Source organism: Curcuma longa, chromosome 1 (assembly GCF_044706935.1).
Source record: "Curcuma longa cultivar G26 ecotype Majalengka, Jawa Barat chromosome 1, ITB_CL_G26_1.1, whole genome shotgun sequence".
Taxonomy (NCBI): Eukaryota; Viridiplantae; Streptophyta; class Magnoliopsida; order Zingiberales; family Zingiberaceae; genus Curcuma; species Curcuma longa.
This window is the reverse complement of record NC_133861.1, coordinates 9,562,956-9,579,542: the sequence shown is the minus strand read 5'-3', so window position 1 is coordinate 9,579,542 and position 16,587 is coordinate 9,562,956. Positions and strand designations below refer to the sequence as shown.

Here is a 16,587-nt window from a genome sequence, read left to right as displayed (position 1 = left end):
TCGGAGTTTATCCAAGAAAATGTCAGGCTATTTATTTAGATAATCAGGTATTCAGTTCTCATGCCGATTAATAAATGACCGATCCGGTGCAACAGAAATTTTTTATTGATCATCAAGATAAATTGGAAGCACTAATGATGTGCTGCTTCTTAACTAATATTCCAGGGTTATTTTACCATTAGAGTAAATTAATTCGTTGTATGTCATAATTATAAATTCATATGTGAATACTTGATTAATTGTGGAAATGCTTTGTCATTCCACCGTAGTTGGAGATATATTGAAAGTATGTATGGTTATAGAAGAATAATTGAAAGCATTATCAAGCAAACTTATGATTTTTAAATAAGATAAATATATTATTTTTATCTTGATTAAATTGAGTCAAATCAAAATCTAATTTATCACTTTTGAAAGTTTATTGATTTTAATTTTTCCTATTTAAATTTAAAATTTTCAATTCTTAAATTTAAGTTTAATTAGTTTATGATAATATGATTACTTTGACGGGGCTCGGCGTAACCGAGCAAACACAACTATTTAGCCGCCCAATAATGGAGAGAAAAGTATGATGATGCCAACAACAATAACAACAACGGAAAAAAAAAAGAAATTATTAATAAAACAACTGGTGGACCTAAAAATCATTTTGTTAAATAGAAACTTATGGACTAATGCATTTGTCCAAAATCCAAAATATAAGTGATATTTTACAATCATTATTTATTTATATTTAGTTTGAATAAATAATTCACTAACAATTGAAACTTTACAGACTCATGCTTTTGTCCAAACTCTGAAATGAATTGGACAGGTTACAATCGTCTTTTTTTATTTCTAAAATCTATTAGAACATTCACAAACTTTCAATAAACAACTGATTCTTTTTAAAACTATTCCAATTTTTATACTTAATAAGAAATTTCAAGTTAATCTATAAAATAACCTTACAACCACTCTTTTAAAAAGTATTCACTTGTTGCTTCTGGCCACGGACTCGATTCCTTCGCGAGCCTTCCGTCGAAGCTCCGGAGCAGAAAAGTGGCAGCTCCAGGCTTTGCATCAGGCACCATGAGGGCGCCAGTGGTCTTCCTCTTCCTGTCGCTGCTGCTTGCGTCTCTCCCCTTGTCGCTCTCTTCACCTTCTGCTGCGCCGGCAGGTATCAGAGAGCTTCTGCAGAGATTGAGGAGCAAGATGCATTCTTCCGAGGTGCAGGTAGCGGCTGCCCGATCCCTCCTCCTGCGGTTACTCCCCACCCACAATTCCAGTTTCCTCTTCGAGATCATCCCCGAGGTCGCGTCTTGGTCTTCTTTGTTGACCTCATCGTCGCTTCTGTTTCTTATTGTTCTTATGCGCTGAGATCGTACTCTCCTACTCTTTCAGGGTATTTGTAGGCAGTACGGTTGCTTCCATATAAGTAATGTCGATAGCTCGAACACTGATCGAGCCGAGATATTGTAAGAACCGCAGACAATTTGATCCTTAAAGTTTACATCGTTCATTTCGATTAAGGTGTTGAAAGGCCTAGGTTAGTGGTTTTAGTGATCATGTTTATTATGTCGTCTTTTGCATCTAGGATTCGAGGTACCACAGCAGTAGAGATCTCGTCTGGTCTTCATTGGTATATGAAGTATTGGTGTGCTGCTCATATTTCGTGGGACAAGACCGGCGGTGCTCAGTTAGGTTCAGTTCCTCAACCAGGGTCACTGCCTCGTGTTGTTGACGAAGGGGTGAAGGTTGAACGGCCTGTTCCTTGGAATTACTACCAAAATGTCGTCACTTCTAGTTGTACGTGTTCCATCATTTTTCCATCTTTTCTATCACTATTTACAGAGGAAAATATGTCTCATTATCCTCTCCTTATTGTCAATAAATCCCAGATAAGTAGCACTTATTTTAGGAATCTTTTTTGCATTGTTCTTAGCTATTTATTCAATTTTCTTCTCTGATGTTGAAATTGTATTCATAATATTAATCTTAGGTTTACTTCCTTGAGACCTTTATAGCTTGTCTCCACAATTTGATTTATTGTAACTAAACTCTTATTAGTATAAAATCAAATGCAAATCTACATCAAGAAGGTTTATATTAAATAAGGTTAACAATTTCATCTAGTACTAATATAGAAAGATAATGACTTATACTTTGATCTGTGATGTCAATTTACAATCCTAGAACAGTTCATTAGTTATTCTCACATTAATTCTAATGCTAGTAACTAAGTTATCATACACTTCTATCATAAGATGTTCAACTTAAAATCACATGTAAATCCTTTTTTTCCTTTCTTCATGATTTTCCTTTATTTGGCTTATTAAGTAAATACATATGTAATTGGTCTTAAATACAATATAGTTAGATGAATAGTTTCAAAACAGAACCAACTTAGTACCACAAGTACAAACTATCTTTTGTAGTCCTTAGTGTTAATATCTTTGCCAATTTCAGCAGTGCATGCTTGTTCCTGAAACCTGATGAGTAATGCCTGCTTCAAGTGTCAATTATTCCCTTAGACACAACTAACTCTAAAAATGTTTCACTGTCTCAAAGTTATGATGATCCTTGAGTCTTCATCACTCTCATTAATATTCATCACTCTCATTGTTAGAAGATAGGAGGTTTTCTTAGACAATGTTTCATAAACATGATAGTCATAGAAAACATGAAAGATGTTGGGAGAGATGATTTTGGACTAGTGAACATGCTTTTAATTGTCACGCCTTGCATGAATTGGGTCTGCCGAGAGACAAGCTTTCTTCTCTGCATGTGAATTGCAATAGTGCCAAAATAAAATACAATACAATAAATAATTAGCTAACCAAACTAAATGCATACCTTCGAAGAGATGCCACAAGTACTATTCTTTAATTTTTCTTAGGCAATTTCATTATTTTCTTGTAGTTTCTCCCCAAGACTTTTAAAATTTTCATCTTAATTTTTTAGGAATCAACATATGGATCATATACGGTGAACAACCCATAGTCCACCTAGTATGAAATGCACCATATGTGTGAATGTATAAAGGATGAATAACTCAAAATCCACCTAACACAAAGTGTATTCTATATATGTATATAAAGGGTGAACAACCCATAATGGGTTGAAGCCCATAAACAAACTAATGGACCCATGGACCCTTTTGAGTGTGAAGCCAAGGCTCTATATTTTAAATAATTTTTTTGTTAATTTATTTGTTCAATTTAAGTAGTTATGCTTTAGTTTCATATATTTCATATGAACATGTTATCTCTTGTTAATTAACTTATCATCAGCAAGTGTCATTGGACAGAGCTAAGATAGATAAGCAACTATGAAGATCAAAAGGGCAACCAATATAAAAGCAACAAGAGTAGTTGAAAACCATGCTCTTTCTTAAAACTTTCATTATCTATTTTCCATCAATATGTAATGACATAAGCAGGAAAAATACCCAACTTCAAAGCTTCACATGAAATGTAAATGTCTAAAGCACTTCAACACTTCACAAGAAATTAAATCTACAATCATATAAATAAAACCAACTATGACTACACAGCTGTGAGTGCTCACAGTGATTTTGTACATGTAAGGGAGTGGGTAGGGGGTTTTGGCTCCAACAACGTTGGATGGTTGAGAAATCAAGCAAGAATGAGAGAAAAATCATCAAAGGGAGTAGGCATGAGACCCAGGGGAAAAAAGAGTCGTGAGATGAGAGAAAAGGTGTCAACACACGAGTAAAATAAGTAAAAGACAAACATATAAACACTTTAAAAACCCTACACTAGTTCAACCCTAGTATATGATTATCCCAAATAAGATCACTTCCACTAATAGATTACAAAGATAGATAATTTTTGACATATTATTCCTTTTTTCTAAATTTTTCAGATGTAACATTAATACTCCCTTTGTTTTTCAAATTTATCTAATGTAAAATTAATATTATGGTATTATGATAAATTTCAATGGTTAAACATGTTGCTAATTTGTTGCACTATAGGTGAATCTCAACATCAATAAGAGTTCCCAAGGACAGTTGTTCATGACTCAAGTGATTGGTTGCCATAACTTGCTTAGATGAGGGAACAAACCATTTACTTGTGAGGCCACAAAAATGCCTATGGCCCACAATTCACAATGTTATATTAAACTTGGGGTGTCATAATCTCTCTCACTTAGTCTTGATGTCCTTGTGAAGATTCATGCTTTAACTCATTGCCTAAAATGATCCTTAATTGGTGACTTGTGAGGCTTAATAATGGCTTTGAATGCACTCCCAAAGCAAAAACCCGAAAACCCCAAATGTGTAGGTATCATGCACTACAAATGAAGTATTATTACATTACCATACCACCCGAAAAATGATGTAGTTATTAATATTAACGACTCATTAGCTTGTGAGATCCAACCATTGGCCTAAAATGTTTAAGATCAAATATATAGTATCTCTCTTTTCTAAGTTTATAAACTTTTTTATTAACCCAAAATTGGGAGACTAAACTTGGGGTGTCACACCGGTGAAGCCTTAAATTTCCTGTCACATGGCATGTTGAAGTCCTTGGCCAATGGTGGAGCTAAGAATTTTATAGTTCCTGGGCTAATCCCGAACTTATCGAAAGTCCCTGGGCTATCTTCCTCTTTCACACAGTTTTTATTTTTTTCTACCATAAATTTAAGCTGCAGTTCCTCTTTAACTTCGTCAGGCCTTCGGGCTAAAGCCTGGGTAGAACAATACCTAGCTTAAGAAATGATTACCTTTGGTTTCACTCTATTCTTTAGGTTTGACTCTAAAAAATCAATTCTTCTAACTATGAATTCTATTAGTCATCTTTGAAAATGTTCCGTATCATCACAATTTATTTTTTCTCATTTTATTATTTATTATAGCTATACCTAATTGCTTTTTTGTTATTATTATTTTATTTTACAATTTTTCCATATAACACCGGGCTCCACATACCTAATTGCATTGTTATTTTATTTTTTTTCCATTAACTCCACAACCCATTTTAGAATTCTCATCTTCTATATTAAAAAATACGCTTAGAACCTTGAAAGCCTTTTTGTGCATGGTGAACTTATGCTTCTTATGCTCCTCCATTTATGGTACTTTGATCTTATATATATTTTGGTCTTTTCCCACTTGCCTTTTTCGCCCTTAGATTCTTACGTGTGGTGGGACTGGAAAAGATGGGAAAAGGAGATAGACTGGATGGCACTCCAAGGAATCAACTTACCTTTAGCATTTACAGGGCAAGAGGCTATATGGAAGAAGGTCTTTCAGGTTTATTTCTTTTTTTTTCCCTTTCCTACAACTGAAATTCTTAGTTTTATTTTGATTAAAAACTTGACTAGGTGAATAACCAATTCTGAAGTTAGTGGGTCTGTGGTAACTCTTTCACAACTTACTAGAAATCTGAAGTTTTTTTTTTTTTCTTTGGAGCTTCAAACTACCAAGAGTTTTTTCTCCACTTCTATCATAATATCAGTAATCAGGTGGTTTTTCTGTATGATTATAAAATGTAGTCCTTGGTTTCATGGCTGGTATAGCTGAGTTGTGATCAGGATCAGTTTTGGCCAATCTGATTCCAACCATTTTATTAAGTTAGGTATACTTAATTAAATGTAAGTATTAATATGTAGTTAATAATAATAATAATAATAATAATAAAATAATTATTAATAGCTATCAGTTACTACAATATTGTTTATACTATTAATTTACTTAATTTATATTTAATTATAATTTAGCTACTTTAATTAGTTAAAATTAATTAATTAAATTACTTTAACTGTAATTAATTATTTATGTTAATTCAATTATTTAAAATTAAGTTTATTAAATTTAATTAATTTATATGAGATCTTAAATCAAAATAAATTAATTAAAATCAAAATTAAAATCAATTTTAATTAAATAAGATTTAATTCAATTATTTTAATAGTGCAAATTAATTTAATCAGATTTAATGCTAGAAAATATTGGACTCCTTGAGTAGATTTAATACTAAAAAATATTTTTGAAGATGGTAAGATAAAGTAGACTATCACTTAAGCACATGGTATTATAAATTTTATATACAACCTTGGTTAAAGTTTAAATTTGACGAAACAATTTATGAATAAAAAATAGTTGCTTAGAGCTGGTAATACTTGATTTGCCACTCATTTTCTCTCCAATTAAAGTATGTTTGACCACAAAGTTGTACTAAAGAGAATGAATCTTGATAAAGTTTGAACTGGTCAATATATAAGATCGAGTACAAACGAAAAACAAGCAACACGTTTGCGAAATCTTCTTACGTGATGATGATAGTATGTGTCTCAAGGTGTATTGATCATCATTAAATACTTTTATGGTTAATCATCCTGTGCCAATTCACTGCTCAATCAAAATCATCTCGGGCCAATTCACTCATGAAATGCTTTGATATAAGTGGAGCAGTTAGCATGAAGGGTAATTTTTTGTGAATGACAATATCCGACCAACGTTGCAAGGTTTTTTATTTAGGTTTCAATTAAGATCTAGCTTTGGTTTTTGTTTTTATATGGTGATTGAAGATGTCGGATTGGATAACACAGTAAAATTTGTGGGGATGCTCTACTTGGCGAAGAGAAACACAAGCTTTCATATGAGAGCAAGAGCAATTTGTAGATGGAGTAGATTTAATACTATTTTATTATGCTTTCTAGCTAATATCGTTAATATGTAACCATTAGCTTTAACATAAAGTGTTAGGAAGAGATTAAAGGGCAGTGTATGACTTGCAATATAATCAATCATATCTTTGGAGGAGTCTCTATTGACCTTTACATGGTTTAAAATCTCGTACCATGCTAGGCGAAATGTTCAAAACATATTGTTCCGATAAATCACTACCACTCGATACCACTCGGCATCAAAATTCAAAATCTCAAGTCATGTCGTAGTTTCGGTCATTGATCAGAATGATATTATTTCAATATCGTGCCAACGCTTCGATGCATGTACTAGCGACATATGGGAGGTAATGGAAGGAGATGAAGTAAAGAAGGGAGACATTGTCTGTGTTGAGTGGTATTGATTTTTCATAATTTATCGGAATGATATGTTTCAATCGTTTTCACTCTACATTGTACAAGATTTAAAACCATGCTCGGAACAGACAATGTCTTATTCCTATGCTTCATCTCCTTCCTTCAATTCATTATCAATACCATGCATCAAAACATCGGCATAATGTCGAAATAATATTGTTATAGTCAAAGATCAAAATTTCGGCATGGCTCGAGATTTTGAACCTTGGACCTTTACATAATAAATGATAGAGACCTCATGAAATATCAATTTTTATAATATTTTTTGGATAAGTTCACCATGGTTGATTAAAAGATATCCGATGCTGATTGTGTAGATTGTAATTACTTTGTTGTATGTTTGATTCTTTTGATGCATTTGTGTAGGTTTTCCTAGTTTATGAGAGAAGGTGCCTTTGGATGAGGCATAAAATAAAAGTAATGCTTATGTTGATCAAAAGAATTAGAAAATTGTCATTTCATATTCAAGTGATAAAGCAGTATTTGTACAAAGCGAATTGAGACAAGAAAGGATAGCAACTAAGGCGAGGATTTTCATAGCCGGATGCAAATCCAAACTCAAAGTATTAGAGAATGCTTAATATTTTAAGTATATGATATATGATCACTAATGAATGAAGTACCATTAGAAAAAGGTAGAGGCTCAGGCTATTATTTTGCTTATCATCTTAGAGAAAAAAATGCACCATATATATATTGGTACTCAGATTATATTTATGGGATAACATTCTCACACTATAAAAGAGATGTTTAAGATGTTCAATGTAAGTGTGCCAAGACAATGAGTCTAGGAGATGGGTAGGATGTGGAGGTCCAAGTTAGTGGTACATTCAAACTTTGATTGTCTCAAAGAGAACACATCTTGTGTCAATAATAATCTAATTTCCAAGCGATGGTTAATTTAGTTATGGAGTAGCTAATGAAATCTATGGATGGCTCTTGGGAGGTTGTGACAAGACCTATATTGTTTAGAGATAATCCAAGCCAAATGGTGGGCAACATGTGTAATGAGCGCATGTGGCATAGTGCACCTTAGGACATTAATTGGAGAGAAAAAAAAATCTACTAATCATCTTTGAATGGAGGGATCCAAGGGAACTCCTTTATAGTGCTTTTGAAAGCCAAGTATTTACATGTTAAATCAAGGTAGAGTTAGGATCATGCCAACATGGATCAAATGACTTCATTGTGTGCGATAGAAGTGTAGGCCTAAAGGAGTAGACTAGATGGCAAGAAATTGTGGATTTTAAAATGAGGAGCATGCTAGAGTTGTGATGATGTCTTAGGATGCATGCAAATGTAATGGAGACTAAATAGTTGGTAATGACGAAGATTTTTGACTTAGAGAGATTTCTTGGATAGTGCATGTGGTGAAGCTTTGCTTGGTTTCATTCTCATGTTTGAATAGGGACCTAGACAGGACTAAGAGGATATTTGTATATAGTGTAAGGTTTAACATTTTAAGCCATGCTAGAGTTTCGATTTTTGACTGGAATGATACGATGTTGGTACCATACTATGCCATGCCAATATGATTTTGGTACTTTTTAAAATAAAAGATATATTAATTTGAATTTTTTTATTAGTATTTGATTGCTATAAATGCTTTTCCTAATAATTCATCTTCACCTTAAGAAATGGAAAGGTATTAACCATCGAAAAAATCTAAAAAATGAAAGAGGGGAAAAAGTTATTTTCCCTAAACCCTATAAAGATCCTAAATGAAAAGAAGAAAGCAAAGAAAAAAAAACTGAAGTTGCCGTGGGGCCACGATTAGGCGAGGCCTCTGCGAGGTTGGGATGACCTAGCGACCTTTGACCTCGCGAGGGCCTTCGCGAGGCCACTTCCACGTTGCGGCTTTGCCTGATGTTGATGTCGAAATAATTTTGGTACTGGTCAACGGGGTGGAACAGTGAATTCCGCTAATGTCGATCAACATGGCTTGGTATCACGATCCTTGATATAGTGAGCAATAACATGTTCTATTATATGTACTGTCCTTATTTCAGATAAACTATGTTTCTCTCCATGGAGTAGAATTATATGTTGTATTGTTCATCATTTTTTAAATGTTTTGTTTGTGATTGTTGATTTAGAGTCATTTGTTCTTGACTATATATATTTTATTGCTTCTATAATTGAATATAAAGACTACTTTATGGTCCCTGATAGAGATGGTGTGTACTCTAATTTCACTAATTTTGACCTATATAGGATAGGTCAATTTGAGCTAACAAATTCAAAATATATCTACTTACTAGTGTTGACAGCAACAAGTGTTGCTACTAGGGGTGCAAACAAATCGAATTGAGCCAAATAGTACAAAAATATTGATATTCGAGTTTGAGTTTGAAAATGTAAGTGATATTCAAATTCAATTTGAAGCTTGAAAATATAAATTATTTTTGCTTGAGTTCTGTTCGAAATGAAAGTCAAGCTCGAGTCGACTCGAGTTATTCGAACCTTGATTTGAGGAGAATCGAACTATAGCTCGAAATGATTTAAATTCGAGTTTAGTTTGAGTTATCTGAACCTTAATCTGAGCATATTGAAATTAAAATTTTGTAAAACTAAATAGAGTTTGATTCGAGTTCGACTTGCAAGCAGCTCGTGAACAATTATGGGTTCAAATTCGTCTCGAAAGAATTATTGAACATGTTCGAGTTTAGCTCGAATTCGATAATTTTGAATACGAATCAAATATTTTTTGAGTTAGCTCAAAAAGTTCGCGAATAGGTTTGCTTTATTTGCACCCCCTAGTTGCTATAGTGGCCTCAACCACTACATAGTAGGAATAGTTGTGACAAGCATGACACTTCTAACAAGGGTCGCAATGATAACAACCACCACCACTGCTCGATCTTATGCTCAAGATGAGATCATCCATACTCTTCTTTTTAATGAGCTTGGTGAAGATGAGAGGGATGAGGTTCTACTATTTTGATTGAAAGAAAACACACAAATATACACACGAGGGACTTAATAAAAGAAAAGAGAGAAGGAAGAGCATGGGGAAGATCACGACGAAGAGGAAGAAAGAGCTCATTATGGAGGATGACATAGGGAGAGGTGGGAGTTCTTTGTTACATCAAATCCATAACCTCTCTCCCTTAGGGGATTGAAAGATTTTATCTTACGAGAGACTTTGCGTTACTACTAAGTTGAGAGGGATGAAAGAGAACAGTTACACACATGGAAATCCAAAATAATACTAACAACTAAATATCAAATGTTGGACTAAATTATTAATCCATATAATAGACATATTAATTAAATACACGTAAACTAAAGGGGAGCTTTGGCGCAATGGCAGAATTGTTGTCATGTGACCTTAAGGTCATGGGTTCGAGTCGTAGAAACAACCTTTTGTAAAATGCAAGGTAAAACTGCGTACAATAGTCCTAATGTGGTCCGACCCTTTCTCGGGATCCTGCACTGGCAGGACCTTCGTGCACAGGGCTGTCCTTTTTAGTAGTTCGTAAACTGCATTTATATCCTCCAAATTTATTAGCATGTTGTCAAACATCTCATGAGCTCAAAACCAATCTGTGCACCACAAAAAAAAAATGTATCCATGTTCTCTAGTGTCACTGTTCCAATACTCTATGCGAAACAACATATGTATAATTGCTGCTTATTTGTTGTTTGTCTCAGGATTTTAATGTTACTGGTGAACATTTGAATGATTTCTTTGGTGGACCAGCCTTCCTTGCTTGGGCTCGAATGGGAAATTTACATGGGTATGCACCCAACAACTAACCTACCAGATTTAACTTATTTTTTTTTAAGAATGTGCAACCTAAATCAAATTACCTTACGAGATAAAAAAATAACATGACATCTATTTTCTCCTATATATTTAACTAATAAATGTTCTATTTAAAGATTGGAAAATGCTGTGCTCTCTACCTGAGATATGGCTTTGGTGGGAGTTTTGCATCATTTAGGACCCAACTGCTATATCGTATAGAGCATCATTTTTGTGTTTCTCATTTTTCATTGGGATGCGTAATTGAAGTATCATCAACTTTTTTAAACATCTGGAGGTCTGATCTTAAAATTTTGTTCTAGCATCCATTTGTTAAAGATTGAAAGTTCAGGTATGACTGATGCAATTTTTTCTTGTTTATTTCTTTAACCATTACATTTGACAATAGTGCTAAACAAATCATGGAAAAAAGATAACGCATGATTGTCAAATGTCTAATTCCATCATGATATTTTTTATGTGGTTGGCTGAATATGACCCTTGGTATTCTTTGATTGAAATCAAATGCAAAGAGACCAAACTGTCATAGATAGAATTATAATTTTCTAGTATGGTTACAAATCTATCTTGTTAATAAATAGGCAAAACATAAACATTGGGTTCAGTGCTTACCATATGCCAATTGAGGTGGCACATGTAACAATATTTTTTATCATTGGAATCTCAGTATATTTTTTATTGTCTAGTGGTCTCTAAACATGACATCGAATGTGTAAACTACTGTTCTACTTCGTGTATACCCAGAATAGGACTCAAGCAAAGAAAACAATATTGAAGTATTACATTTTGAAATGACAAGAACAAATATGCGTTAGAATAATTGAAGACTAGAAATCTTTCTAAAATCTCTTTTCTTGGGACAATCATGTGAAACCATCAGAGGGCTTATTGAAGGTCCTACTCTGGCACAATGCTCAATTTTTTTTATCCCATTTACAATTTTTAGAGTACTTATTATTTTTCTAAATGCTTGCGTTGTCCCTTCAATTGCAATTATTAGATGGGGTGGGCCACTATCTGACAATTGGTTAAATCAGCAATTAATCTTGCAAAAGCGCATTCTATCTCGCATGCTTGACCTTGGGATGACACCTGGTACTTCTTTAACATGTTTCTTACATCAATGAATATTACTGAAAAATTTACTATTTCTAGTCTTTTCATCCTCTTGGAACTTTCTATTATTTTCATTCTATTGAATGATTTGTTTTGGTTTATTTTAATCATGACATTATTCAGTGCCTGACATTTATTGTACTGCTGTACCTTTCTCTGTGATTTTTTTCCCAATCCATACAGATTTAGTGAAGGTTTGGTGATATAGAAAACTGTTTTTATACTCTGTAAACGGAAATTTAATGCAGACTATTTTTTGGGCTATCTGAGCTTTGTAGCAGTGTGTAGAAATTAGAATCTTATAGTTTTACTAATATTAGTCAAGATTTTAGCATTGAAGAGTATAGTGCTTTGATACTCTACACTTCATCTACCCCTTTCTTATAGGTGTTGGACATCTGACACTTAAACAATGATACTTCTAGTCGGAATATCACACCACCAATTCTTATGTGTTTTTTTTTTCATTAAATGAGGTACCAGACATCTAGATCCATATCATGGTTGGAAATATTCATAGATTGAAACACTGTTTTGGTTTGGTTGACATGAGCGAAGGCATTCTTCTGCATGTGGATAAAATTTTAATTGGTATCGACATAGGCAAGGCCTACCTCTACACGCAACCATTTTTGGTCACTCATTTACTACCAGTGCTTGATGTTGATTGCTTAAGATTCACCTCCAATCAATGTCATTGCAAAGCCACCTCCTAGTTTCTGCTAAACACTAGGGTGGACAAAACTGGAAGCCCACTTCATTCCTAAACCCACTATTCATAAACCCGCAGGTGTTAAATTTAACCCTATTCCTAAACCTACTATTTATGAACCGGTGGGTGTTAAACTTAACCCTAATTCATATCCTTCCGACCCTCACAATCTAACATCAATGGAATACCACTCGTAACAACCTCTTCCAACCAGTAACTGGTCTCCTAGTGGCATCCCGCTCCAGGTAAGATGACAGGGTTTGTTTCTTTTTCTTCTTCCTAATGAATTCCATTGATTCCAATTGTTGGCACGTTGACATGGCACTAATTTAATATCATTCCATTGAAGGCCTATACCCTAACTAGGAATGACACTTTATACCTTGCTTGTACAGCTGTACAATTCCAATCATCGAGAAGAGGACAACATGCATAGTGGAAAAAAATCTTCAAAATGATCTCATTATCATTAATCATTGTTCATGAATGGATCAGAATTAAAAATTTTATAATCTAAAGTGAGTCTAGAAACAACATCTATGATCTGATTTAGGAGACTTCCCCAGCATGGTCCATGCAAAAAGAGGTGATCTCATCACAGATTTTTGTGCTAGTAGTTCTTGGACTTTGTGAGAGAATGGGTGTTTGAATGTTGCTTCATGTCCCACTAAAGCAGGAAGGCATTGTAATGATTTCTTGTCTTCTCTTGACAAATGCCAATAGTGAGAGTATAGACAAGTGGCAAAACTCACTGCATCACACGGATGTGATTCAGTTGCAGCACAAGCCTACACAAACAACTGAATCCTATGCACTATGTACAAAAACTACGCTATTCAAAATCTTTCCCTGCACGGTAGGGATGGAGGAAACAAATAAGCTCCTCTTTTATTTGATGGTCGACCAGCAACTGTATCACCTGTTCACAAGAAGCTGCACAAAATTTGAGCACACAAGTTAGGCACCACTTGAGGATTGAGATAATTCTTCCTTGAGAAATGGAAACAAGAGCTGCCTCCTACCTTGGCTTCTTTATTTTTATTTTTTGGTAAAATTTTTCTGCTACAAAAATACAACATAACCTCTGCTGTAGATGGTGGTAGAGCAAGGATCCTAGATGCTAATGCTGTCTACTCCAAATTTAGGATGCTGCTGCATGCATGCAAAGATTTAGATGTGACGACAAGTACAACCCCTAAACCCTTAGCCTAGTCTTCTTAGAGAAAAGTAATGGCTCTCAATGTGAGTGTCATTTATTGTTTTTTTATTAATTCAGGTATTCAGCTCTTGTGATCTGACTACTCTTGGAGGTGGATAGCCGGACCCCATAGACCGGCCATAGGTAAATCCTGGATCGTAGGTGGGTCCTGACATGGCACCCCAGCGCCACTAGTGGTTCGAACTCTGCGGTCGTTTGGAAATGTCTAGTATGAGATTCGAACCCTCATTGCATGAGAATCATCCTTGCCTCTTACCACTGCACCATGCCTCGGGAGGCGAGTGTCACTTATTGTTGATCTACTCATTCGCCATCTAATATTGTTTATTGCATGCTTAGTCATGATGAATGAACATTAACAAAGATCTAGTCGTGCACCATCTCTCGGACAAGTGTTGGATCATGATTGAATCTTGATCATCGGCCCATTGCACCATTTTAGTTTTGGTCTATTTGGAATAATTAAAATAACTCTTTTTTTTTTTTGTTTCCTTTGTGAATATTGTAGAATCAATCAAATTCTCATGCAATGTTTATGGGAATCCTGAGTTAGAATAATTTAGAATTCCCGCTATATAATCCTGCAAGAAAATTCCTGAATCATTAGTTTTTTAATAATCATTAAACAAAATCACTAATTAGCTCCTGGTTTATTTTTAAAAAATCACTTAGAGATTAATTTTAGCCAACTTTTGACTCTTACTCTTACTCCCAAAAGTGTGTTAAATGATTTTGTTTTGCCAATTTTCAACTATTAACACTTTACCAATTGCCAACTCTTGCCAGATTTAAGTCAAATCCATTGTTATTCTAAATTAATCACATATTAATTTGATTTTTATCAGTTATATCGATATGAATTTCATTTTTATATGACCCCTTAGGTTCAACTACAAAGTGGTTGGAACTAAACACTTGTAGATTTAATTTTGACCAGTCAAATTGTTGTCAAATTAATCCATTTCAAAATCATTTTGGTGTCTAGCAACACAATGTCAAAACCTAGATAAAATACTTCTTATGAATGTTTCCAAACTATTATGACCATGGAGTGAAATTACTTCATCACACAATATCCCAATGAAACAAAAAGCATGATAGCTTTTTGAAACTCAATCAGCCATAACTATATATTCATTCTATCATGCATGAATCATTAAACACTTAGACTAACCTGGAAAAATTCTTTTCCAGTCATATCTTGCTCCAACTTAGGATTTCCTTGATTGAAGATTTTCTCCTTCCATATTGTGATGAATTCGCTTGTCATGGATGACAAATCCCATACATGGTTGGAACCAAGAATCAGAACACTCTTTAAAGTATATAATATAGATGATCCAACAAAAGGCTACCTCGTGCCTCAGACTGAAGGACTACTTTGCACAACTAAAAGTTTGAAACACACCTAATTTGGCTGAATGCATCTAGGGTGTGCATGCCAATTTTGTGAACTGATTTCTAATGACGACCCATGCATGCATTAGTGTCCTCGCAATAATATCCATGAAACAAGATGTCTCAATAAAGCACATATCATGTGTGCTAGGATTCTCCAATTCCCTAGTGTCCATTCCCATTGAATCTATTGAGTAGAAACATTTTTTGTTGGACAAGATTGAGGGCATAAGCGACCATGTCTTGTGATTATCATACTCTATAAGCCACACTGATCCATGAACTTCAAGGTGTAAAGTTACATCACAAAATGAAAAATGGCTTTGAATATGTTATTTTCTGAAAATGTGTATGTAATCTACTTGCAAATTCAGCTTTATGAAATTGCATACATGCTAGTATTTCTAATAGGTAGAATGCAAAGTGATTTAAAGAGACATGGATGGGGTAAAATACTGTTTCTATTGTTGCATGCTTCATTTATTGTGGTTAACTTGTTAAGCTAAATCATTGCAATTTCTATGTTGTATAAATTTTATTTTCTATTCCTCTCAATTGCTATCTACTAGATTTATTTTTTATGAAATACAATAAAGATGTACAGAACATGACTTACAATCAAACTTTTATCCCACTAAAGTGAGGTAGGCTATATGGAAATTCCTGCATCATTGGGCTCGATCCCCTACTACATTCCCATCTAGATTTAAATGAATTTTATTTTATTTTATCGTTACTAATCAAGTCTTCTTTAGTCACCTTCTTCCTCGATGTGCATATTTCTCATGGTTAAGGTTTAAATCTCGACTCGTGCCGAGGTTTCGATTTCAAACCTGAACGATACCATTTTGGCATCGTATCACACCATGCCGATATAGTTTCGATATTCTTTAAATATAAATTATATTAACTATATATATATATATATATATATAAAAAAAATATATATATATAATGGGATAATTTTATTAGACTTTAATTAAGCCTATTTAAATTATCTCAATCATGCTAATTAGGACTATACTAGTTGGGAGTTGATTGAAATTATTAATTTAATTAATATAAGTTTGTTGTTCTTCTGCGCGATCGCATCCTCGTAGACGCCCAAGGCCGGAGGCATCGCGTGAGCCCGGTGACTTCTCTGGAGGCGTCACGTGAGTCCAGTAACTCCTCTGGAGGCGTCGCGTGGGCGACGCCTCAGGATGCTTCGCGTGGCGGTGGGGATACCTCTAGATGAGTCGCGAGAGCTCGGCGGGGCCTTGGGGGTGCGTCGGCACTGGAGGCTTGATTGTGTTGGTTTCGGTCCACGGGCGCAAT

General features: G+C 34.3%; 1 protein-coding gene across 1 annotated transcript in view; it reads left to right on the top strand.

Moving 5' to 3' along the window:
- The first annotated feature begins 999 nt into the window (after window positions 1-999).
- The window catches only part of LOC141829508 (alpha-N-acetylglucosaminidase), a 38,579-nt gene continuing 22,991 nt past the window's right edge, over window positions 1,000-16,587 (top strand). Inside the window, exons 1-6 of the mRNA XM_074717000.1 lie at window positions 1,000-1,293; window positions 1,384-1,457; window positions 1,577-1,788; window positions 5,142-5,263; window positions 10,711-10,796; window positions 11,826-11,920. Coding sequence (XP_074573101.1) covers window positions 1,072-1,293; window positions 1,384-1,457; window positions 1,577-1,788; window positions 5,142-5,263; window positions 10,711-10,796; window positions 11,826-11,920 — 811 coding nt within the window. The 5' untranslated portion in view covers window positions 1,000-1,071. The remainder of the gene's footprint in view (window positions 1,294-1,383; window positions 1,458-1,576; window positions 1,789-5,141; window positions 5,264-10,710; window positions 10,797-11,825; window positions 11,921-16,587) is intronic.